The following is a 27,708-nucleotide window of genomic DNA, read 5'->3' on the forward strand; positions in this document are numbered from 1 at the left end:
ACAACACTGAAGGAAAAAGACTGCGCCAAAAAGCGGTGAAATAAATATACGTTTATTTTAATTTTTCGCCATTTATACCATTTAAATCATGTCAAATTCCGAAGCTGAGAGTTCGGGCGATGAACAAATGGACGAACAGGTTTGAGCAGTGTTTTGTCATTCTATGTTTAACTAAAAACTGACATTTTGAGTAAACAATAAATCTTGAAATTGTTGTGCCTGTTATAAAGTGCAGGTTACACGCTACCATTACAGTTTTTTTGACTGTTTTCTGATCAAAAGATACTTTACAAATACCTTATTGATTTCCAAATAGTGAATATAAATATTATTTTCATTATTTTTGGTATTTGCAAACTCCCAAAGGTAAAAAAAGTGATAAATTGTCAATTCATGCAAGTGAAATGTGCAATCTTTTGTTCATCATCATGAATAAAAAACTTGAGGTCTCCCCAGTCAGGTTTTGTACTATGCAAACATACCTAGGTAATTCTTATAATATAATTATCAACAATTTGCAGCTTTATAAACAAAATATACCCTAATCATTCATGTTTCTGTGTTTTTTTTGTACAAACATCAATCCATTTTATTTGCTTTTATAAGATACTCTCAAAGCTTTGACAATTTATCATTTAGGTTAAACTAACGCCTGGGCAGTTTAACTTTGAGCAAATAAACAGGTTGACTACATAAAGGGAGGAGCTAGTGGACTAATAAGTTAAGAGTTCATTTTGGTGATCTACAGAAAATGGGTAACTTTGCCTGTGCCCTCAATGCGTTCAATCCATTTTCTGTACATAGCCAATATGTACTCTAACATATACATGTCTTGGCTCATGATGAGAATGATTTTAAAATCACTGGACCCAAGTCCTTTGATCAAGTGGAATAAAGTGTGGACATGTTGAAGATTGTTCTCCTGTCTACAATGAATTCCTCTGCCATATGGATCAAAAAATCTATAAGTTACTAATTTTCCCTTTCCTCTCTGAGTTTGTGCCCTGTCTGGGAGTAAACTTATTTCACTTTCTACACTTAATAAAAAAATGGTGGTGAAAAGTCAATATTATACTCTCTTTTTATTTTCCCGAAGGTGGGCATATTAAAATCGCACCGTCCTTCCGTCTGTGTGTCCGGCTCAATAACTCGTGTCCGGGCTGTAACTTTCCCTTGTATGGACAGATTTTAAAATAACCTGCCACATGTATTCGGCATACCAAGACGACGTGTCGCGTGCAAGACCCGTGTCCCTACCTCTTAGGTCAAGGTCGCACTTAGTGTTTATTCACAATGGAATGCTGCATATAAGGACATAGAGTATAGGTTGTCGTGTCCGGGCTATAACATTTCCTTGTATGGACAGATTTTTAAATAACTTGCCACATGTGTTCGACATACCAAGACGATGTGTCGCGTGCAAGAACCGTGTCCCTACATCAAAGGTCAAGGTCACACTTAGGTGTTTGTTCACAATGGAATGCTGCATATAAGGACATAGATTATAGGTTGTCGTATCCGGGCTGTAATTTTCCCTTGTATGGACAGATTATAAAATAACTTGCCACATGTGTTCGGCATACCAAGACAATGTGTCGCGTGCAAGACCCGTGTCCCTACCTCTAAGGTCAAGGTCACACTTAGGTGTTTATTCACAATGGAATGCTGCATATAAGGACATAGAGTATAGGTTGTCGTGTCCGGGCTGTAACTTTCCCTTGTATGTACAGATTTTAAAATAACTTGCCACATGTGTTCAGCATACCAAGACAATGTGTCGGGTGCAAGACCCGTGTCCCTATTTCTTAGGTCAAGGTCACACTTAGTGTTTATTCACTATGGAATGCTGCATATAATGACATAGAGTATAGGTTGTCGTTTCCGGGCTGTAACTTTCCCTTGTATGGACAGATTATAAAATAACTTGCCACATGTGTTTGACATACCAAGACGACGTGTCACGTGCAAGACCCATGTCCCTGCCTCTGAGGTGAAAGATACACTTAGTGTTTATTCACAATGGAATGCTGAATATAAGGACATACGAATGTAGGATGTCAAGTATGGGTGGTATTTTTTATGTTCGGAGGCAATTTAAAATAACTTGCCATATGTATTTGTTTGATCTTTAACTTTTCATGTACTGACCTTGTTCATAGGTCAATGTCACATTCGGGGGCATTCCTCACATACTGTGACAGCTCTTGTTTAAATCATCATTCCAAGTAATGCTTGATTTGTTTCCAGGTTCCAGGACCATCCGTGTTGTTGAAAGCTCCACCAAAAGGCAAAAATGCTGAAGATGGTGAAGAGGAGGAGGAAGACTATGATGCTAAAATTGTAATTTGATTTCATACCAACAGCTACTTAATATTAAGTTGAAATAGTTCTGTCTATAGTTTATTGAAAAAAAGTTTTACTGTTTGAGAAGTATTTAATGATGATTATGTTTTAACATATGTTGAAACTCATGAGATACAATGAAAGATAAATCCAGAAAATTTATAAATTTATTCAAAAGAACAAGTTCATGTTCAATTTTATTTCTGCAGAACTTTTTAAAGGACAATTATTTTATGAATTCAAGTTAAATATGATGGAGTTGCTGTCACATGCAAGCAGATGTTCATAACTTTCTATGTGTTTTTTATTTCTCCATAGGAATCCGATCGTGGTAACAGATTTGAATACCTCCTAAAGCAGACGGAGATTTTTTCCCACTTCATGTTGACAGGAATGACCGGGAATCAGAAGACTCCTACCAGTCCTCTAAAAATGAAGGGCAGGCCCAGTAAAGGAAAGCTTGCAGAGAAAGCTAAACTTGTTGAGGCTGGCGAGTATGTAGAAATTACTACCTTAATCATTTTCATATTTGATGTTTTCAAGCAGGGGCTTGTTTTACCTGAAAATCCTTATAAAATGTTCAAGTTAAAATGAACTTCTGGTCTCATTTCCCAAAATGTTTTAGATGACTGGAATGAATGTTTTAAAACATTATTTTGCTTCTAGACACGCCACATTTTTCTCTATATAAATTTGAGACCCATTCAACCCCATTCCTAATGCTAAAATGTTGATTTTTTTAAATTAAAAACTATTTCCAATTTTACGGGGTTTTTTTATTATTATTTTATAATTGTACCTGAAAGAGTTTTAAAAATCGTTGTCGCCATAAATTCACCAAATTCGAAAAATTGTCCCCACTTTTGCGATGTTTGTCGAAAATGGTGACAATAGTGAACACCAGCGGAAAACCTGGTTTTGTATGGGTGAGTTTGTGTTTTCTTGAAAAAACAAACTTTTTCACATTATTTTTTTGTCTATTTTCGAAGCATTCTTGATAATTTTGAGCAAAATGGGAATTTCCAATTTAAATCAATTAGAAAAGAAGGGAGAAACACTGAGGCAGATATTTTGATGGAAGTGCTTTAACAGGTATAAAAGATTCTACATGGAATTCAACATGCAATTTATGAGGATTTTCTGTACTGAACTGTTATGTACATTTTCATTAACAGCATGTTACTTGAGTGCTTAATGCCTCATTTTTTAATTTCATTTTTTTAAATATAATTGTTAAGTAAATTACCAGTAACTGTGCATAGAAGCCTCCAGATCCTTGTTTTATAATGTTTGAAATTAAAAAGGTATTTTGCATGATAATATTTAAAAATTATATACATGAACACTTTAAGAATGTTGCACGTATATGTAAAGATTGTGTATTGAAATGCTGTGTGCAGTAATAACAACAGTTTATATTTTGTGCCACTCTGAATTCAGGAAAACAAAACCTAAACCAGACACGACTGAAGGAGTTGAGTAAGTAATATTCGTCTTTATCATTGGCCTGGGGTACCATAAACTATATACATATAAAAAGCTGAATGTTGTACTAAGTGATATGAGAGTTTTACTTCACATTTTTTGACTGACATCATACAGTCAATTGTAACAACTCGGCCATCTCTGGCAAGGTTTGGGTTAAACCTTTTAAAAAATGGCTACAAAAAAGATATACTAAAATGTAGCGAGTCCGCTGGCAATTAGTATTATGCTAAGTACACCCAAAACAAAAAATATGTCCCTTTACAGTTGTAAACATGTTTTCAATATGAGTGAGGGTCTATATTTAAAGACGCATATTATTTTCAAGGTCATATCTGTTCGATTATGGCGGAGGTGTTCCAATTGATCATACCGTGTTTAAACAAAGTAAAAACTTAGAACTGATATTGTCTTGTTTGTCTGCTATCTCTGTTTTGTCACTAACTGAGCATTTTCCATGTTTGATTTGCAAGCAGTGTTTATTCAGTAGGTTCAATATGGCATGGTTTGTGTTTAATTGGAGAAGATGAATATAGGCTGTATTTCCAATATGATTTCATCAAGTATTTTAGTCAATTACAAAATCATTTGTGATATTTATTTTAATCCTGCTTTTCTTTTAATTTTGTTTCAAACAAAAGTCTAGCAGTGATAGGACAAGAAATATTTTGCTCTCCCAAAGAAGGGAAAAAAATATTTCTAAAGAAACAAGGGGCTTAAAGTTAACAACAAAGTCATTGTCAATAGCATCGTTAACTTTTAAACATTAAATATTTGTGCTCAGATGTTGAAAAATAAACAAATTCAGCTGAAACTTTTGTCTCAAATATTGCTAAAGATAAAGCAGATTACAGGTGTATCAGTTGACCTTCCAGATTAGTATTAATTTGAAAGTTAACAATTGTGATGTTAACAACGTGTTAACTTTAACAGAATTGTGAACAATTTGCCCATTGTGTACAAAATTTAGGTTTCAAGATGCTGTAAAAATAAACAAGAGCGTGTCAATACCTTTGAAGTACAATGTATGATGTTATCCTATGGAAAAACTATAGGATTATCTTTAAATTTGATAAAGACTTGCATTATTCAAATCTTCCTTTGTTGTTGTTATTCTTTGCACACTAAGTCTTGAGATACATGTAAAGCATGATTTGACAATATAAAGACCCTCAATAGAATTTCTTAGTATATAAAGAAAATGCACTTTTACGAAAGTACATTCAAACTCATTTATGGCGCTGGTCTTAAAATTTCTTACTCGTATCTTTCTGAAGAATGTTATCCAAATGTCTTCTACAAGATGTAACAAATTGGGCCTATTGTTTAGAACATGTGGATTTTTGTTACGTTAAAGGTTAACTATGATGTGCTCATATATATTTGCATAAAAGAAGTACAATTTAAACAATTGTCTCAAATCTTGTTATAAATACTGCAGATCACAGGTGTATCCATTAAACTTCAAGTGCACAATGTTCTGAACAATTGGCCCATTATGTGAAAATACACTGAAAATGACCATTATGTACATGAACTATATAACGATCCCATGTTTTTCCATAATCAGCACCTGTTCATACTGTAAACAGACCAATATATGCTTTATCTGTTTATTTGGATGGCTGTTTTTATCAAGTAATTGTTGAAAATGGTGCCTTATCTTTTTCCATGTTATATATTTGACTCAATTGGCAGTGTCATGTTTAAAAACCAAGAGAGTGTTGCTGAGCGTGCTCTGTTCTTTTGAAAATGTCAACATGTGTATTTTCTAATGTCATCATCCTATTTTGGGTTATATAAACCCTTAAATTAGTCTAGCAAAAATACTAAATTGGTCTAGCGAAGATACTGTATAGTGAAGACATGACAAGAAAGGCACAGTGGGTCATCAAATTGCCATCAAATTATAAGATGGTTAACATTAGCGTTTTAGCCTTTTTATTCTCTTTATCTTTACAGAAATCAACCTTTGTTTTGCATAATTGCAAGATTTAATTATAAAACCTTTGTTTTTATTAACGCTTGTTATGAGTAAAAATAGAACCATTTTATATTAATTACATATGAAAGTTTGATTTATTTTTACAAAATAGAAATTAAGGTATGATGGAAAATGGCATGTAAAAATTGATACTGTTTAAAAAAATTGAAACTTTAAAAAATGATGGATTGGTTGTGTTTTTTCTTGCACTGGCATTGTTGTTTGTGTTACAGCCATCGTCACAGACGTACTGAGACAGAGGAGGATGAAGAGCTGATTACACAGGCAAAGAAGTCCCAGGCCATGGTTACACGCTTTGAAGAGAGCCCCTCATGTATGTTCTCTATTCCAGGGGCCTTAATAACGAACATTCTCAAATCTATATTTAGACGCTGAGTCAGAAAAGAGATTTTATTAAATTAAAGGACAAGTCTTTATTCCATTTGTTTACAAAAATACAAAAAAGGTAAATGAACATTTTAAATAGTAATAAATTTCAGCAAATTTCATCATTATTACTTAAAGGAAAGTTAATATGAAATGAAGATTTTTAGTGTTGCCACTTGAGCACTTTTTACAGCATTTTTCATAAGGGATTTATTTTCAGTTTGACTTATAAAATGCCATCAAATTGCTCACTCTGTACAATATACTATCATAAGGGGGGCCTTTTCCACATCATGTGATGGTTCTGGTGTTTATATGTATGCTTACTTTGTGTAGACATCAAGAATGGTGAGATGCGTGATTACCAGGTGCGAGGTCTCAACTGGATGATCAACTTGTATGAGCATGGTATCAACGGCATCTTGGCAGATGAAATGGTATGCTTTACTTGCTCAGAGCCAGTCATCTTGGCATTTTATATATATTGTCACATTTGTAAAAAATATTAGTTATTTTTATTTGTAGTTTGACGAACTTTGTAACAGACCTGAAACAAAATGACATTGATAAGTGCTCTCTAAATTCAGGTGTTCATTTCAACAGTGGTACTTGACACTAATATGTTACATATAAAAATGCTTTTGAGCTACATTATATATATCGTATATTGGTGTTATTTCAGGGCCTTGGTAAGACATTACAGACAATCTCCTTGCTGGGTTACATGAAGCATTACCGACACATCCCGAGCCCGCACTTGGTCATCTGCCCGAAGTCTACCCTCCATAACTGGTGTAACGAGTTCGCTCGTTGGTGCCCCAGTCTGCGCACTGTCAAACTCATTGGTCTAGCAGAAGAAAGGGTAAGTCTCCATAAACTTGTAGTCTGCAGTCATGCTAGCAGGGATGTGGTTTGTCGTTGGTGAATTTAAACCTATGGTTATCATACTTGGCGTGATTATTAATCATGACCAGTAGATAAATCCTATTGATTCAGTAAGTTCCAGTGACCTTTTCCTTAAAAAACAGTTTCTGAACAATCTATCAAGAGATCCTACAGTCCTCAAACTTAGTAGAAAAATTGAGCATTAATGGAATACGACCCCTTTTTAGCTCCACTGGCCGAAGGCCATGGAGCTTATGTCGTCACAGATTGTCCGTCGTGAGTGCGTGCGTGCGTGCGTAAACTTTTACTTTAAACGACATCTCCTCTGAAACTGATAAGCGGATTTTGACAAAACTTCACAGGAATGTTCCTTTGGTGGTCCTTTACCAAAATTGCTCAAATGGTTCCGGTCCATTGCACAATATGGCCGCCAGAGTTAAAAATAGCAAAATCTTTAAACGACATCTCCTCTGAAACGGATAGGCAGATTTTGATGAAACTTGACAGAATTGTTCCTTGGGTGGTCCTTAACCAAAATTGCTCAAATGGTTCCGGTCCGCTGCACAACATGGCTGCCAGGGCAAAAAAATAGAAAAACCTTTAAAGAACATCTTCTCAGAAACCGATGATCAGATTTTGATGAAACTTAACAGAAATGTTCCTTGGATGGTCCTTTTTAAATTTGCTTCAATGGTTTCGGTCCACTGCACAAGATGGCCCCCAGAAAATAGAAAAACCTTTAAACGACTTCTCCTCAGAAACCGATGATCGTATTGCAATGAAACTTGACAGAAATGTTACTTGGGTAGTCCTTAACCAAAATAGCCCAAACAGTTCTGGTCTGCTGCACAACATGGGCACCAGAGCTAAGAATAGAAAAAAACGTTAAACTACATCTTCTCAGAAACCGATTATCAGATTTTGATGAAACTTTACATAAATGTTCATCGGGATGCCCTTTAACCAAAATTGCCCAAATGGTTCCGGTCCGCTGCACAACATGGCTGCGAGAGTTAAAAATAGAAAAACCTTTAAGGACTTCTCGTCCGCAGTCTTCACGAAAAACATTTTAACCTACTAGCCAGTTGGACTAGCATAATGGCATATTTTACTAGTCCGAATGACAATCTAGTAGTCCGACTATTTTGCCACATTATAAAACTGTATGCTTGAGGTAAATACCTATTTCAATTGAGCAGCTTGCAGTTTGAGTAAACAATTCTTTATTATGATGCTCATGCAGTGATAGGGAGTGACATCCTTCTGTTGGGAATAGTGCTCCTTGTTTTTCAGAACCTATGGGTACTATGTAAAAACAAAAGGCATCTTGCTTGAATAGACTGTAATAATATCAACATGGTTAGAAAAGAAATGCCATGCTTTAATAGCTTTGATTACATTTTACTACTGAATTACCTCCGTTTAATAGAAAAAAAAATAATGTCTTAATTTTTCACGTATAGCATCTTTAAATAATTGTTAAACAATAATAATTTATGAGTAAACATATAAGCATAAAGTTCTCACAAAAAGATCAATTTAAAAACCTTACATTTATACATAGGAAAGTATATATAGACTGAACATTAAATTTCGTTTAAGTGACATTCTGAAAGTTTATGAAACAGCTATTTTTAGTAACTTAAATGGCCGAAAAGTGTAAGTGAAACACCAAGTCGATTCTATCTCGTCAGTTCTTGTTCAGGTTAGATATTTGCTTCATAATCTATTCAGATTAAATGTTAACCGATGATCAGAATTTGATGAAACTTGACAGAAATGTTCCTTGGGTGGTCATTAACCAAAATTTGTTAAATGGTTCCAGTCCACTGCACACCATGGCTGCCAGAGCTAAAAAATAAAAAAAACTTTATACGACTTGTCGTCGAAACCGATGACCTTTTTTCGATAAAAATTGACAGAAATGTTTGTTTGGTGCTCCTTTACTCAAATTGCCCAAATCATTTCGGTCCACTGCACAACATGGCAGCCAGAGCTATTAAAGTAAAAAAAATAATTAAATAACTTCTCCTCAAAAATTGATGATTGTATTTCTATGAAACTTGACGAAAATGTTCGTTAGGTGGTCTTTGCTTGAACCTTTTGGCCAGTGGAGCACAGGCACTGATGTGCCTCTTGTTAAGATATGAAGGTCAAAGATCACGGTCAAAATGGGCCATATTACATTGAAATACAGTAAAAAACCATTCTCAGGGAGGCAAAGCAGACAGGCCTGCACATCCTATTTTCCAAATCTACACCTGTGTATGCTTTATAAAAAATGATGATCTAAAATGTGTTCATATATTAAAATATGATGATGTAATGTGTGTGCAGGCTGCAATCATACGTGACGTGATGATGCCGGGTGAGTGGGACGTCTGTATCACTTCATACGAGATGGTGATTCGAGAGAAGTCTGTATTCAAGAAGTTCAATTGGCGGTATATGGTTATTGATGAGGCACACAGAATTAAAAATGAAAAATCAAAGGTAAGAGTTTTGATTATATGCTTTCTGGTGGTGTATAGAGATTTGTCAGTGAAATAAAATGGACATTTCACTGTTTCAAACAACGAAAATTTCAAACTGATATTTTTTATTGTATTTAAATTTTATGCCTCTCATGACAAATATATCTTTTGGTGCTCACTCTGTGAAGTAAATTACAATCATACAGTGAAACAAACAAATATCCTCTATATTATGTCGGAAAGTGAAGTTGTAATCTTCGTCATAAAACAAATTGCCTTCTCTGTATAAAGGCATACATAAATATTTATTGAATATTTTTGTAGTTTAATAAAACATTGTACACTCTGATTAATGATGCATTGTTGGAGAATTGAAATGACATGTCACACTTGTCACTGGTCAGCTGTCGGAGATAGTTCGAGAGTTCAAGACAGCGAACAGACTGCTACTCACAGGAACACCACTACAGAACAACCTGCATGAACTCTGGGCCCTCCTCAACTTCCTGCTGCCTGATGTCTTCAACTCTGCAGATGTGAGTTAACTGTTCATTTTGTGTTGCAGTGCAATAAATTACAAGATATTTTCTATTTTCAGCATGCAAAGCATTACATTAAATAATGAGTTGATCCATTTTCGGCTTGGGAAGTTTAATTTTCATTCGCTTATTAAATTGGTTTTCATCTTTTTCTTATACACTGCAGCTTATGGGCTTACCCATCCACCACTTCTGTCTGTGTCGGTATAGTGAAAGGTCCTTAAAAAATCACTTATCAAAATCATTTTCATATTGCATTATTCAAATAATATTGATATGAATAATGGAAATAATTTGAAATCCAAACATTTATTCCTTGGCAGAATACTCACTGTCAGTTGGAATGAGACAATACCGGTTATTGGTGTTTGTTAATGAAGTTTTAGCTTTCTTTAATTTTATTAATTGATATGCTCGACGACATCCTGTTTCAAGTAGTTTATTGATAAGATTTAGTGTGATTTTCTGTATTTAAACCAGTTATGCTATGTCATTACAGGACTTTGATTCCTGGTTCAACACATCGTCTATGGATCTGGAGCTGGTTGAGCGACTTCACGGGGTGAGTTATGCACAGTTAAAAAGGACAGGGTGCTGCAGAAATAGGGCAGCAGGGCACTTAGGCTGTGAAGAACTTAAACATAATAAATTTGACTGAATATTTTAGGAATTGTGTTATTAATTAAAGAAAACAGTTTTAACTGCAAAATTTGTATGTATTTCTTTTGTTTTGAATAAAACTAATACCGTAAATGACTGGGTATAAGACGATATGGGGTATTAGACGCAGGGAAAAAAATCAGTGAAAAGTCCGAGAAAAAAACTTTTAATCTATGTTTTTGGTTAAAAGACGCATAGAAAAAATGTCAAAATCGTCCGGCATTTTCAGCCACCATGTTTGTTGACAGTGACAAAAAAATTTTTTTCGTGAAAATGGCGATGGTTATCTTTAAAACCATACAACCATACTGTCGAGAATGAAAAGTTGTTATGCAAAAAATATTTTGACAGTGCCCAACTTTGCTTTTTTTATGTAAGTTTGATTATTGTTTAATTCAATTTATTATTCAAAATAATATTGAATACCGTAATTCACAAGAGTTCGGACACCATAAATTAATTATTTTTTTCGCTCTCCGAATACATAGAAAATTATCATTTTTACATTTTATTTACATGTTTGTTTAACCTGCCTTTTTTTCTTCATGTTTGCTTTTTACCACTTATTAATTTATCCGTAGTAATCAATGGTCATAAACTTATTTATTACGCCTATAAGTGTAAATCCTTCATCAAGTTAATTAAAACACCATTTTATACATGCACTGAACTGAATTTATATATAAACACATTCTATCGGCTTCAGATCGAAGAGTCACACTGTGTGACGTCACATAACTTACAGTTATACCCACGAGGATCTTGTGGAGAGCATGGACATTGCTATGCAGGATTAATGTATAACTGTACGATTATTGCTTCATATAGTCTATAAGTGTGGTACAAGTTTAAAAGCTTATTGGCAGATCGTTTTACAAACATGCCATGTTGATGTTTTCTTAATCCCTTGATTGCCCTTGTTGTTTGTTTAATCCTCAAATAAATATATCACACTTCCTTTTCAACAGGCAATAAATCGTTTGGGATGGGTAGTAACTAATTAAATTGTCACAGTGGTGTATACGGTTAGGTAATCTAGCCAGGCATTGTAAAGATAAAAATCAATAATCTTCGTCTGTGAAACTTGGTAACTATGAAAGTTATGATTGATGTCCTTTGGGTGTCCGAAAATTAGTACGCAAAATAAATTATTTTGGGAAATAATTATGGGTGTCCAAATATTTACAGTGTATGAACTCTTAGGTGAATTATGGTAACTTTATCGAAAAATATTTTTGTTGAAATTATAAACGTCTTACGATATACGGTATCCCGATCTTCAACTGCCGTTTTAACCCGTATATACTCGATCAATATGACGCGAGTAACATCCCTTTCTACATAAATCTAAACAAACTCTCGGCTTGAAATCGACCTCAGAAAAAAAGTTCAAAAAATTGTTACTGGGTATTATACGCAGGCATTTTTTTGCATCAAAATCTGAGGGAAAAAAGTGCGTCTAATACCCAGTCATTTACGGTAATAAGTCAAAATCTTATAATAAGTTTTAATCAAAACAAAACAAATATTTGACAGTCTTTTAAATCTATGATGGTAGATGTATTCAGTCACATAATATATGGTTTACACCAGGTGTTGCGGCCGTTCCTTTTGAGACGTCTCAAGTCTGAGGTGGAGAAGAAACTGCTACCAAAGAAAGAAACAAAGATCTTCATAGGGCTCAGCAAGATGCAGAGAGAATGGTAATAACTATGGCCATGCTAAATGGATAAATTCTGTGTTTAATGTCATGATCCTCAAACTTGGTAGGGAGGTTGGTCTTTACCTGCAGGTGACCCCTTTTGATATGTATGTCAAAGGTGAAGGTCACAGATACCTTGAGCAATGAAGACCTTGTCCGATCAATATAAAGTGATCAAGTGGCCCTATGGTCCTCAGTTTTAATGGGGAGGTTGGTAATGACTTGTAGGTCCCTATTGTAGACCCCTATTGTACTTTAGAGGAAAGGTCACCAGATTGACCACAGTCATGGTAATCTGTCAAAACAAGTACTTAAAAACAATATATTTAATGATTTATTAAAAAAATGTTTTGCTTGAAAGTTGGCTTGCAAAAACACAACCTATTGTACTATCATAAATATAATGGTTACCGCTTCAATGGACCTTAAAGCGGCTATCTGTATATCTGTTTACTTTGCATTTTCCATATTCTTAACTTCATATGATCCATTTCACTTCTTCACTGCTGCCAGATCTCCGAACTATTACTTATCATCTCCTAAAGCAACATTTAGAACTTGGCAATAACACTGCCTACTATTCTCAAACTTATAGGATTGGATTTAATGAAACTTTATGGGAAGCTTTACTTATAAGTGGCGATGCACATATAATCATCAGGTTTTGGTTTAATGATTTTTAACCGTTGAAAACCGGGTTATTAGAATGAGGTTGTCGTTGGGCGGCCGGGCGGGCGTCAAACATTGGTTTCTGTTCAATAACTTAAGTTAGCATAGATAGATATTGATGAAACTTGGTGTGTAGGTAGCTTATGGGAAGAGCTAGCTTGGGATTGCTTTTGAGGGGGGTGGGGCTAAGGTCAAGGTCACTGTTACTTAAAATAGAAAAATGGTTTCTGCCCAATAACTTTAGTTAGCATTGACCGATATTGATGAAACTTGGTGTGTAAGTTGCTTATGTGAAGAGCTAGCTTTGGATTGCTTTTGAGTGGGGAGGGGCTAAGGTCAAGGTCACTATTACTTAAAATAGAAAAATGGTCAAGGTCACTGTTACTTAAAATAGAAAAATGGTTTCTGCCCAATAACTTTAGTTACCATTGACAGATATTGATGAAACTTGGTGTGTAGGTAGCTTATGTGAAGAGCTAGCTTGTGATTGCTTTTGAGGGGGGGGGGGCTAAGGTCAAGGTCGCCTGTTACTAAAAAAAAAAATTGTTTCTGCCCAATAACTTTAGTTAGGATTGATAGATATTGACGAAAGATGGTGTGTAGGTAGCTTATGTGAAGAGCTAGCTTGGGATTGCTATTGAGGGGGGAGGGGCTAAGGTCAAGGTCACTGTTACTTGAAATAGAAAAATGTTTTTTGCCAAATTACTTTTGATAGCATTGATAGATATTGATTAAACTTGGTGTGGGTAGCTTATGTAAAGAGCTAGCTTGGGATTGCTTTTGAGGGGGGTGGGGCTAAGGTCAAGGTCACTGTTACTAAAAACTTAAAAATGGTGTCCGCCCAATAACTTTAGTTGGCATTGATAGATATTGCTAAAACTTGGTGTGTAGGTAGCTTATGTACAGAGCTAGCTTGGGATTGCTTTTGAGGGGGGTGGAGCTAAGGTCAAGGTCACTGTTACTAAAAATAGAAAAATGGTTTCTGCCCAATAACTTTAGTTAGTATTGATAGATATTGACGAATTTTTGTGTGTAGGTACTAGTAGCTTATGTGAAGAGCAAGCTTGGAATTTCTTTTGAGGGCGGTGGGGTCAAGGTCACTGTTACTAAAAATAGAAAAATGGTTTCTGCTCAATAACTTTAGTAAGCATTGATAGATATTGATGAAACTTAGAGCGAAGGTAGCTTATGTGAAGAGTTAGCTTGGGAGGTGGGGTCAAGGTCACTGTTCCTAAAAATAGAAAAATGTTTTTCTGCCCAACAACTTAGTTAGAATTGATGGATAGTGATGAATCTTAGTGTGAATATAGCTTATATGAAGCTGCAGATTGAACTTGCTCATACAACAAATTAATTGGCTATAATTTCTGATTGCCCATAACAAAAACCTGGTTTCGTCGCATTGAGGCGCTTCTAGTTCACAGTTATCAGGCCATCCATTGGTCCTAAAATTATTAATGAGATCTTTGTTATAGTTCTAATAAAATTTTTAAAAAGTATAAAAAAAATCCTAATACAGCCCTACTTTTGGTTGGAAATTCCTAATTTTCATGGTTACAGACCCAAGGAATAAGCATGAATCTCATTAGAGTGCACCATTTAAGACTACAATTGGCCAGTTTTTTCTTGTGGGTTGTTTACTTTGTTCAATGTTTAAGGTACACGAAGATCCTGATGAAGGACATTGACATTGTGAACGGGGCTGGCAAGACGGACAAGATGAGACTCCTGAACATTCTCATGCAGCTGAGGAAGTGTTGTAACCACCCTTACCTGTTTGATGGAGCTGAACCAGGTAGATTCATAAAACTTCTGTTCTTGTAGGGCAACATACTGTACTTGCTATCAATATTTTGTTGGTTAAAGCCTCAGACAGGGACACTTTCTGATGGCTGCTAAAATTGGGAACCAATACTTTCTATATTAAAGGAGCACAATATAGGTTGATGCCAAAAAATGTTCTTAATCTTAATGCATATAATTATGTTAACTTTCTGTAAAGTTAAAAAATATTAGCCTTTATAAATGGGTTTTTCAATTATAAGCTATGTGGCCACACATTTCCTAGTTAAAAACGTGCCATAATATCGCTTATATTTTTTATACCTGTTTCAGGCCCCCCATACACAACGGACAAGCATCTGGTGGACAATTGTGGGAAGCTGTGTGTTCTGGACAAACTGCTGCCCAGGCTTCAGGAACAAGGTATCATACCAGTAACCAGTCTAGTAGAAATGTTTACCTCTCAGATACCGTATCATATCATTAACCAGTCTCAGTAGAAATGTATACATCTAAAATACCCTGTTGTAATATAGGTCTTTAAATATGAAAGAAAAATAAGATCAGACATGCTTAATCAGAAAATAAGCATAGTCTTTGCATAGCAAGGTTTTAGATATGCAGTGATTAATTAACCAGGTTTTCACATAGTGAACATCGTTGTTGGGGCGGGCAGCCGGGCCGCGTCAAACTGACCTATGAAACTGAATAATTTCAGTAAGTGTTGACTTATCTTGACCAAACTTGTTCTATAGGAAGAGATTATGGATACCTTTCATGGGATTGCGTTTTGGGTCCCTATAGTCAAGGTCAAGGTCACTGTTACTAAAAACAAAAAAAAAGAGTGAAACTGAATAACTTTAGTTAGGGTTGACATATCTTGACCCAACTTGGTCTATAGGAAGAGTTTATGGATACCTTTCATAGGATTGCGTTTGGGGTCCCTAGGGTCAAGGTCAAGGTCACAATTACTAAAAAAAGAAAAAATGTTGAAACTGAATAACTTTAGTTAGAGTTGACATATCTTGACCCAACTTGGTATAAAGGAAGAGCTTATGGATACTTTTCTTGGGATTGCGTTTGGGGTGCCTAGAGTCAAGGTCAAGGTCACTGTTACTAAAAATAGAAAAACGGTTGAAACTGAATAAATTTAGTTAGGGTTGATGTATCTTGACCCAACTTGGTATAAAGGAAGAGTTTATGGAAACCTTTCATGAGATTGCGTTTGGGGTCCCTAGGGTCAAGGTCACTGTTACGAAAAAAATAGAAAACAGTTGAAACTGAATAACTTAAATTAGGGTGACATATCTTGACCCAACTTGGTTTAAAGGAAGAGTTTATGGATACCTTTCATGGGATTGCGTTTGGGTACCCTAGGGTCAAGGTCACTGTTACTAAAAATAGAAAAACAGTCAGAGGCTGAAGTTCTTCTGTCAATAATTGAAAACCTGGTTTCGTGGCATTGCGGCGTTTATTGTTTTGTAATATAACAAGCTGTAGATATTATGTGGGATTGGTTAGAACATACTCAAAACGTTTTTTTGAAAGCGTTCCTTATTGCACATCTTAAAAATCTGTTTTGCTTGTTTGCTTAATTTCTAGTTTTGCCTTAGTACAAATCTACTTGTATGTAATGGCCTATTTTTTTCTGCCTAGGTTCACGAGTGTTGATATTCAGTCAGATGACCCGTATGTTGGACATCTTGGAGGACTACTGTTACTGGCGTGCCTACAACTACTGTCGCCTTGATGGACAGACAGCACACGAGGACAGACAGGTCCCTATAACAACCTATTCAAACCATTTTAAGTTTCAAAAATTAATGGTTATCATTGCTGTCATCATTGCTCAATATAATAATTTATTTCTGGTATTGAAAAACAGTAGCTTTCTTGTTTTGGCACAAAAGTATGTATTACTCCTTTGATTTATTCATAATTTAAAAAACAATGGTTTAAAATTGATAATAAAAAATAAAAGACAAAATCGCTTTCATTAAATAAACTGTATGAAAATGTTGTTTTTGCAGAATTCCATAGATGAGTTCAACTTCCCTGGCAGTAAGAAGTTCATCTTCATGTTGTCCACTCGTGCTGGAGGTCTTGGAATCAACCTGGCCACAGCGGACATCGTCATAATCTTTGACTCAGACTGGAACCCGCAGGCTGATCTTCAAGCTATGGTAGGTCAAACTATTCAATTGACACGTTCTGAACAAGTTGATAGACATATTGTACACTTAACTTTGTTATTAATGACAGTTTCAGCTGAGAGTTTAAAATGGAGCTTTATTGTTGTATAATGGAGCCTACTGAAGAAGGGTTAATTGGATGAAAATGAAAACGCTCTTAGTGACAATGAATGAAATAGCAGAAAGGCCATTTTGGCTCTATTATAAGGTGGAGTTTCTGTGATGAGCATTAGAAAACATTATAACATCTATCTTCAAATGTTATGTAGTAGTTAGATGACATGAAGTTAAATCTTAATGATTAAGAATTGAGTGTAAATCATTAAGATTTAATTCAGGTCATCTTAGTGACTTAGAATACAACCTCATTTGCTGACACATAGTCAACGAAATATCTGACACAAGGTGTATGTATCAGTATCAGATGAGTGGCAGTAGGCGTACCTTTGAACACCCGCGATAGTTAAAATTCAGAATGATTAAGCTTGGAACTTAATGATAGCCTATCTGTAATATCATTGGCTGAAAATGTAGATTGTGTTATAAGGAAAAGTTCTGGGACTGTGAATGTCATGGCCAATTTCAAATTTGATTCTTTCCATAGATTTGAAGTTTAAAGAAAAAACTTTGTATGCAATGTGCAAGTTACATGCATCAACACTCTGATTTAAACTATTATCTAGGACCGAGCCCATCGTATTGGTCAGAAGAAGCAGGTGCGTGTCTTCAGATTCATCACTGAGAACACGATTGAGGAGAGGATTGTGGAAAAGGCAGAAATGAAGCTTCGACTTGATAACATTGTTATACAGCAAGGTGAGTGTCATACAGCAAGGTGAGTAGAGGTAGATGGACAACACTTGGGGACACATTGATACTTTATCATATGCTACACATTATTTCTGATTAAATACAACTGATATGAATTGATGTATATTACACATTTGTAAAACAGTTTTGCTTTATCTATTAATCAGATATATTTTTGAATCAGGGCTTTCCTTCCCAAATATGTACCTGCCATTTTTTTCACATACCAGGGTATCACTCCTTAATTTCACAACTCCACATTTAGCTATTCCTGTGTCCAGGCGTAGTCTTGGGGTATCCATTACGACTGTGATAGCTTTAAGCCTTTTTAATGTTCCCCCCAAAAGTACCGGGTATGTTTACAAAGTGTATACCGATTTTCAGGTCGGCTGATGGACAGTGCCGCCAACAAGCTGGGGAAGGATGAGGTGTTAAACATGATCCGACATGGAGCCAGTCATGTGTTTGCCTCCAAGGACAGTGAGATCACAGAGGACGACATCGATGCTATCATGGCAAAGGGAGAGAAAAAGGTTGGTGGCAAGGCTTTCTTTCGCTCAGTATTTAGCATTTTAGCCCATCTGCTTTTTGCAAGTTATTGTTTAAGCCCTTGATATCAAGGCATATCTTCTCAAATAAAAATGTGCTCTTTACCAAAATGCACAAGTTTATTGTGCACTTAAAGGGGCTGGAAACCAGATGGTCCCAAAATCGACAAATACATTAATTCCACAAATTAAGCCTAGGACCTAAATACATCATTTTACATGAATAAAAGTGATTTTTTTATCTTGTATTTATATTATCTTGTGTCTAGCCCTTTGTGTCTAGACCCTTTAAAAAGGCAGTTGAAAGAGCCTTTTATCTGCACCTTTTACTATGTAAGTGAACTCTGGTGCTTTTATTGTGTGTGAATAAGTGCATCCTATTAGCTTAAATGCATTTTCCTATAACATGAACTGCATTTAAGCATCTTTAAGTGCATCTTTTTTTGGAATTATTCCAAAGCTCATTATATGTGCATCATTTTATTGAGATTGTCTTTTAGTTATGGTAATTTTCTGGTCAGCAATAGGTGCATTTATAGTGCATCTATATGTTATGAGGTGAATGTTTATTTAACAGACAAATATGGTAAATAACTTCAATCAATCAATCAGTCAATCAATGCATGAATTCAAAAAAATATCAATCTCTTGACGAATGAATAAATGATGGAATAAATGAATGAATACATCAATCAATTGATTAATGAAGGATTTGATAAATAAGCATCATCAAAATTAAACTATAGGATGAACAAGTCCCAATTTTTATATTAGTAGTACTTCGCATCTCTCTGTCAAAGACGCTATCATTTGGAACTCGAATCACACACTGTGATAGCTCTAGTTATACCCCCACAAACAAAGTTTGAGGGGGTATATAGGAGTGAGCTTGTCGGTTGGTCTGTCGGTTTTCATGGTTTCCGGACGATAACTCATGAAAGGCTAGACAGATTTGAAATTTTTTTGGTTCACAGGTGTAACATCAGAAGATACAGGTCAAGTTCGATATTGGGGCTAGTGGGGCCAAGGTCAAGGTCACTGTTACTTAAAATAGAAAAAAGGCTTCCGGACGATAACTCATGAAAGGCTTGACAGATTTGAACAATTTTTGGGACACAGGTGTAACATCAGAAGATACAGGTCAAGTTCGATATTGGGGCTGATGGGGCCAAGGTCAAGGTCACTGTTACTTAAAATAGAAAAACGGTTTCCACACGATAACTCATGAAAGGCTTGACAGATTTAAACAATTTTTGGTACACAGGTGTAACATCAGAAGATACAGGTCAAGTTCGATATTGGGGCTGATGGGGCCAAGGTCAAGGTCACTGTTACTAAAAATAGAAAAACGGATTCCGGACGATAACTCATGAAAGGCTAGACAGATTTAAACAATTTTTGGTACACAGGTGTAACATCAGAAGATACAGTGTGGTACACAAGTGTAACATCAGGAGATATAGGTCAAGTTCGATTTTGGGGCTGGTGGGGCCAAGGTCAAGGTCACTGTTACTAAAAATAGAAAAACGGTTTCCGGACGATAACTCATGAAAGGCTTGACAGATTTGAACAATTTTTGGTACACAGGTGTAACATCAGAAGATACAGGTCAAGTTCGATATTGGGGCTGGTGGGGCCAAGGTCAAGGTCACTGTTACTAAAAATAGAAAAACCGTTTCAGGACGATAACTCATGAAAGGCTTATTTTTCTTGTCAGCAGTGTAACTTCTAAATTATTCAACAGATTTAAATAAAACAATACATGCATGATAAAAGAAGATGCAGTGTGCAATAACCTTGGAGTTATGGCCTCTTTTCAAAGGAATGGTTTGCCATTCCTGTGTCCAGGCCGCATTTGGGGGTATTTGTCACTCCTGTGACAGCTCTAGTTTGATTTGCCATGGATAATTATTTTCAATTGTCTTAGATTATGAATACATATTTTCAATGGATATTCAACTTTATTATTTACGAATGTTTGCTTCTTTGATGTATAAAAACTGATAACTACTGTTGTAGACTGAAGAGATTAAGGAACGCCTGGACAAGTTGGGAGAGGGCCATCTACAGAAGCTTTCCTTCGACACAGAACAGGGATCCATATACCAGTTTGAGGGTGCCGACTTCCGTGAGAAACAGAAGATTGGCATGAACTGGATTGAGCCCCCAAAACGAGAGAGGAAGGCCAACTACGCTGTGGACCAGTACTTCAGAGAGGCACTGCGAGTGAATGAACCAAAAGCACCAAGGGTAAGCCGTGTTTCATTATTCAGTTAGTAAAATCTGATATTGACAGATTTGTTCGTATTGACATAGTATTCAGTACAGAGTTATGGTTCTTTAATAGACAAGCTGACCTCTCTTACTATCTTGACAAAGTATTTAAAAGAAGCACCTCGCATTATGCAATTCGGATGTACAGGATATGAATTTTCAAAAGAAGCAGATTCACATTATCCCTTTTTCCTAGTACAATCTCCACCAAACTTGATATCAAAGTTTTGGCGTATAATATATAAACAGTTATAGCCCTTCATTTTTTCAAAGAATCATATTTACATAGTACGCTTGACAAATTCAGCATATCTTTTCCCTGAAACCCCTTGAGTTATAACATCTCAACTAAGGGCAATAAACAGCCATATCACTCTTCTGCTCCAGAATTATGGTCATTGAATTGTCCAAATTCAACCAAAGTCTAGCATTTCCTGTATCCAATCTTCACCAAACTGGCATCAAGGATAGAGGATGTAGGGCCATAAACAGCCGGAATGCTTGATATTTGCCCTTGAATTGTCTAAATTTGTTTAATTTCACAATGTGCACTCCAAAACTTAATATTTTCCATGAGCTTTCATTTAGCATTTTCCATTAAAAAAAAAGGTCACTCTCAGCAGGCAAAATATTAAGCTTGTTAGTTGATGTACTTGATTAAATCATAATGTTCACTATTCCATGAGACTGATAAAATATTAATTAACCGTAAAAAATAATGATGGTACTTTGCAAGACAAAGCCAGAAATGCTGAACTCATATTCACTTTATCATTTTCCAGGCTCCAAGGCCCCCTAAGCAGCCCAATGTTCAAGACTTCCAATTCTTCCCACCACGACTGTTCGAAATTCTGGACAAAGAAATCTACTTTTACCGGAAGAGTATTGGCTACCGTGTTCCCCGAAACCCGGAGCTGGGGAACGATGCAGAGAGAATACGCAAGGAGGAGCAGGCAAAGATAGATGAGGCTGAGCTACTCAATGATGAGGAAAATGCTGAGAAAGACGATTTACTCAATCAGGTGGGCTTTACATAATAAGGAGAGTATGGTTTTCAATGGTGGGAGAGTTTGGGTTTTCATGGTTGGAAGAGTAACATTGTTTCAAGAGCAGGGTTTTTATGCTCCCACAAAGTGGCGGCATATAGGGTTGCCCTTGTCCGTACGTACGTCTGTCTGTCTGTACGTACGTACGTCCCGAAGATTGTTTCCGATCTAATTCTTGAAAACCGTTTGTCCAATCCTCACCAAACTTTAAACACATGTTTGTGACCATAATATCTTGATCAAGTTCGATAGTCATGGAAATCGCTTTAGTCATTTAGGAGTTACGGCCCTTTTTTGCCAAAAATACTTCAAAAATATATGTTTCCAATCTAATTCTTGAAAACTGTTTGTCCAATCCTCACCAAACTTTAAACACATGTTTGTGACCATAATATCTTGATCAAGTTCGATAGTCATGGAAATCGCTTTAGTCATTTAGGAGTTACGGCCCTTTTTTGCCAAAAATACTTCAAAAATATATGTTTCCAATCTAATTCTTGAAAAGTATGTGTCCAATGTGGATCCAACAAGTTTTTTCCTGCCTGAATGGTGCCATATAACCTATACAGTCTTGCGATGCCGTAAAACCCAACTCAACTCAACTTATCCTATATGTGCAGATTATCCTGAATAATCATTATGGCTTATTTTCTGTGACAAAAATTCGAAGTGGGGGCATCCGTGTCCTATGGACACATTTCTAGTTTATGGCTGGGAGAGTAGGGGTTTACATGGTTGGGAGTGTTGGATTTTACAGGTACATGGTTGGAAGGGTTTTGAGAGTAGGGGTTTTAACTTGGTTGAGAGAGTAGGGTTTCTATGGTTGGAAAGGTCGAGTTTTACGTGGCTGTGATAGGGTTTTCCAGGGTTTGCAGTTGGACTTACATGAAGCCTCTGTTTTTTTTATGCAAAGTTCATTCAATAAAAATCAATCATTTCTAAATATATACAATCCAGTTGCTTTATATCCAAATTACAATACTAAAGATAAGCAATATAAATCTATTGAATGTTCATAGGGCAAAAAGAAAATATCAGCAACTTTGCAAGCTAGCCACATTCTGCTGATTGTATTGAACTGTTCTTGAAGTAATATTAACTGGAATTGAGCTGAAGCTTTCCATAGTGGTACCAGTTCACCATTTATATGCAGAAATCATTGTCCTGTTTATATGGAGTTTAAAAATCACTCATTAAGAGAAAATATTTCTTACCCAGTGGCAATATTATGAATGAGTATTACCCAATTCAATGAAAATCTTATCTGGGCCCATGTTAACAGTCTAATCGTGATTTGATAGTTACTTTCCTTTTTGGAAACAACTCAACATTTCTCTTTTATTTTAATACATTTGTTATGTTAACAATGTTTTTTACACTTTAAAAAATTATATTCCTGCGTCTTAAGTCAGACTTGAGACTGTTGGGAAACATGGACCCTTGAGCCCTGATTGATGCACTTTATTTCGTCATTAATTATGTTTGTATTGTTTGTATATTTTTAATTCTGCCGGTAACAGAAACCAATATAGAAAACATATGTTTTGATTGATATATCTGAATTTATGTTTTCTTTTTCCCCAGGGATTTACAGAGTGGAACAAGCGTGACTTCAACCAGTTTATTAAGGCAAATGAAAAGTATGGACGCGACGATATTGATAAGATCTCGAGAGAAGTGGAGGGGAAAACACCGGAAGAGGTATCATATCCTTCTTGACTATGTAGCCTAACCATTCTATATAATGCATAGGTTTATGCTTCAAGTAGGCTCCTGATATATATGTAGAATAATTCGGAATGCTAAAAAAAGGCAAATTGTGTCAGGCTATTTAAAACTTAAATGATGAATTTAACAGAAAATGTTAATATTTGTGTTATTTGAAGTAATATCGAGTTTTATCTGTGTGATATTGAAAGTGTCTATGTATTTTAAATCATATCTTTGTTTTAAACTTTTAATCAAGACAAGAGAAATTTTTGACAGACTTTCACATTTAATTGTATGAAGGCAAAAGGGTGCCCATGTGCGAAGGGTTTCACAACTATTTTACTAAATTTCTACTTCTTTTTTTGCATGATGAGTTGTTGCTTTGAATATAATTTGATCTCTACATGAAGATCCTTGTGGGTAAGGATTAAACATGACTTCTGTTTGAATGGACAAATTTGTTTTATTGAGGAGTAATGTCAAGTGGTCAATTATGTTTTTCTTGCATACCGGACGTGTGTTTCCGGTCATGTGACCAGTGCTGGAAAAAACCATCTTACATACCCCATGTAAGATGAGTCACGCGCAACAACGCGCCACTTCTTATTTCATATCATTGTATGGTTTATGAAAAATATATTATGCCATTTCAATAAAGCGCAATGAAATATTTGTTTGCAAGACTTAATTAAAATTGAAAATAAATAATCGTATAATACGCTATTTTTAGTTATTGAAAATTACTCCGCTCTATGACGTCAGTAAACAACGTCGCACGCGCTTTTTGGTGTAATTGTACAAAAGTTCATTTTCAACGTCATTTTTTCCACAAATTGATAAATTTAGATATGCAAGAAAAAATATCAATCATGTATTTCCGGTCCGGATCGAAAAATCCGACCCTCGGGCACGCTGCGTGGCCGGTAACTCGGCAAGCCTCGTTACCGGCTTTCGCACGTGCCCCCGGGTCGGATTTTTCTATCCGTACCGGAAACACATGATAGATACTTATAAACATATATGTAAATAAAATATATGAAGAAATTATCTTATTTTTTTGCTTCTTAATACATATGTTTGAATCTTGAATCATTTGAATCTTTAATGAGTCACCATTTTCTCGTTGTTTCCAGGTTATAGAATACTCCCGAGTGTTCTGGGAGAGGTGTAATGAGTTACAAGACATTGAGAAGATCATGGCTCAGATTGAGCGAGGGGAGGCCAAGATCCAGAGACGAATCAGCATCAAGCGGGCCCTCGACGCCAAGATGATGCGCTACAAGGCACCATTCCACCAGCTACGGATCCAGTATGGTACAAACAAGGGGAAGAACTATACCGAGGAAGAGGATCGCTTTCTTATATGTATGCTGCACAAGCTGGGCTTTGACAAGGAGAATGTGTATGATGAGCTGAGAACGGCCATCAGACAGGCGCCACAGTTCAGATTTGACTGGTTCATCAAGTCAAGAACTGCTATGGCAAGTTTTATCAATTTTCAGTTCTTGCTAAAAAAAATGAAAATTTCCCCCAACATTAAGGTTTTCATATGACTGTGATTAATTTTTTTTCTAAATGGATTTTAACTAGTTACAATGCCAAGTTGTAAGCTAACATCATTGAAATTCCTTTACCAAGATACCTGTAAAGAGAATGTTTATTAAATGTATGCAGTGTTTAGTCCAATACTGAGAGCAGTACATTTAACTTATTGCACAAGGATTTGCTAGTAAAACTAGATAAACTGGTTGTACATGACTGTTCAGTATATTATCATCAGTAAAACAGAATAATTACCGTTAAATTTTCTTCCATGAATGCATTACTAAATATAGCAAAATGAAAGAATATCCACTACATAAAAGGAAAATATTTTACCCATTAGTCCTCTCAGAACTAACTGACTGACTGACTTACAAACAATTGATCGGCCATATAGCAAAATTGACTGATGATTTATATAGGAAGTTGTGTAATAAAAGTAAATGTTGCTTGGCATCTTAGAGCATTAACCTAAAAATCAATTTTTTACATTAATCCTTGCAGGAGCTTCAGCGACGTTGTAACACGCTGATCACGTTGATTGAGAGGGAGAATATGGAACTGGAGGAGAGAGAAAAGGCTGAGAAAAGACGACGTAGCAAGAACTCCGGCGGACAGAAGGTAGCATTTTCGAGCCCAGTTTAAAAAAATACAATAAAAGACTATTGTACAGTTGTCTGCACTGACCATTGAACATTCCCATATCTTTGACACTATCTTTGACAAATTTAATTCACACAAATCAGGGTTCGAATTTAGCACTCACACACTAGCAAAATGTGAGCCAAAATTGCAAAATGCGAGTTGAATTTAAAGACACTCAGAAAAATTTGCGAGTAAAAATTTGCACAAAATATGCAATCCTCGAAATGGATATGAACATAATTGGTGATCAATTCCTGCACAATAGATATGAAACTAATTTTAGAAATGCCTACTTTTGTTTTCCGATAATCACACAGAAATTGATGACGTAGATTATTGTACAATTACATGATAATTCATTAAAACAATTAACACTATACCTTAAACCATTGTTTTCCATACAATATATACTTTTTCCTAGCAAACACAAAGGTTTGCCTTAAAGAAATGCGAGTGAGTGTCTGATTTTGCGAGTTGAAAATTAAAGCACTCCCAAAAATATGCAAGTATCAAAAAAAGTTAAATTCGAACCCTGCATATCTTCTAGCAAATGTTAGACATGATGTCTTAAACAAGTTTCTTTGATTTGTCTGTTCCTGATGGCTACTTGGACTGGCATGTTTATTGTCTCACCTTGAGGCGCTTTTGTTTTCTGCTAAAACAGTCTGGTATACAAAATTTAAAGTTAAATAACAAGATCAATATGGTTGGCTTATTCTCTTGCTGTAGAGTGGTGAAGGTATTATTGATTCTTTCAGGCTGAACATCAGAGTTAAGCATGCAAATGTTTGTTTGTATGATATAAAATATCCATTGTCGGATACCCCAAATGCACTACAAAGCTATGCTTGGTTGTGTACCATTGGTGATTAGGCTAGGAAACTCTCATAATCATGAATAATTAATGAGGCAGTTTTATTGGTTCTGCAAGGTACAAGATCGTTTCTCGTAGAAAATTATTCTGGGGAAAGCCTGAATTGAACCGGGTCCGTCTTTTCAGTACCATAGTTTTAGATAGCAGCAGATAGATGGAGGCTACTGACACTACAGTGTTATTAAAGAATTTTTAATTGTTAATGCGAAATTCATTGGAAGAAGAGTTGTTCTCCCTGCCTCATGCATATTCATCAAAATTTTGTAAGTCAAATGTCCCACAGAATTTATGAAGTATAAAGGAATATAAAGTAACATGGTTTCCGATGATGTAAAATATCAAGATAATCTTGTGTGTTCCAACTGCCAGTACACTTGTTGTTTCTTTGCAGACTGGCAAGAGGAAGGCGGAAACTCCAACGGGCAGTGCCAGTAAATCAAAGAAGAAGAAATGAGCACACTCAGCTAGGCAAAGCTGACTGGATTGTGAAGTTTGGAAACCTCTGGTGTATTCCCTGCGGACGTACTTACAGATCTGGTGTCTCATTTTATTATGGGTTTTATGAAACGTTCTTTACAGACTGTGTATATAGAAGTCACATTTCATTTGGTCATTATAACTTGCATTACAGTGCGTCTTGTACAAAATTGTTTACCATACAGAAACACTGGTACATGTATTGCCTAAGAACAACATGAACTTAGCTACCTTTAGAGTTCTTCGCCTATTTTTTATTTGATTTTCAAAGACAGTGTACTTATTTATTGTGAAATATTTCTTAGAATATTTTTTTTAAATACCATATCTTAAACATTTTTCACAATGGAAAAGGTAACTTAAATGGTCAGTTATTTTTGCATTTAGGACTGTTGAACCAAAATGTATGAGAATCCTGGTGGAGATGTTGATCCAACGTCAGGTCTTGTGGACCTACATGTTGAGTGTTAAAATTTTAGATGTGAGAGCCAAAAGGTTCTAATTAACATTAAATTAAGAAGCAGATGGCACCTTTCCGATTTCAGCCCTGGTTGTGTAGTGTGAATGTACAAGTACCATAGTATTGAATGGATATTCAGTTCCATTTATTTGTCATTAAATTTTGTATATACTCTGTTGTCAATAGTAAATGTCAGTGATGAATAAAGAAAGAAAATGCA

At 35.6% G+C, this 27,708-nt stretch overlaps 1 protein-coding gene across 1 annotated transcript; it reads left to right on the forward strand.

Moving 5' to 3' along the window:
• LOC128228184 (SWI/SNF-related matrix-associated actin-dependent regulator of chromatin subfamily A member 5-like) lies at positions 1 to 27,708 on the forward strand. Its single transcript, XM_052939347.1, has 23 exons — positions 1 to 139; positions 2,248 to 2,340; positions 2,662 to 2,837; positions 3,784 to 3,822; positions 6,046 to 6,146; positions 6,536 to 6,636; positions 6,882 to 7,061; positions 9,422 to 9,577; positions 9,963 to 10,094; positions 10,597 to 10,659; positions 12,351 to 12,460; positions 14,787 to 14,923; positions 15,244 to 15,333; positions 16,567 to 16,688; positions 16,941 to 17,093; positions 17,786 to 17,918; positions 18,297 to 18,445; positions 20,480 to 20,710; positions 21,517 to 21,756; positions 23,365 to 23,481; positions 24,624 to 24,971; positions 25,537 to 25,653; positions 26,943 to 27,708. The coding sequence occupies exons 1-23, from the start codon at positions 89 to 91 to the stop codon at positions 27,003 to 27,005; spliced, it is 3,102 nt and encodes a 1,033-aa protein (XP_052795307.1). The 5' UTR covers positions 1 to 88; the 3' UTR covers positions 27,006 to 27,708.

The sequence above is a fragment of the Mya arenaria genome, chromosome 3 (genome assembly GCF_026914265.1).
Source record: "Mya arenaria isolate MELC-2E11 chromosome 3, ASM2691426v1".
NCBI lineage: Eukaryota > Metazoa > Mollusca > Bivalvia > Myida > Myidae > Mya > Mya arenaria.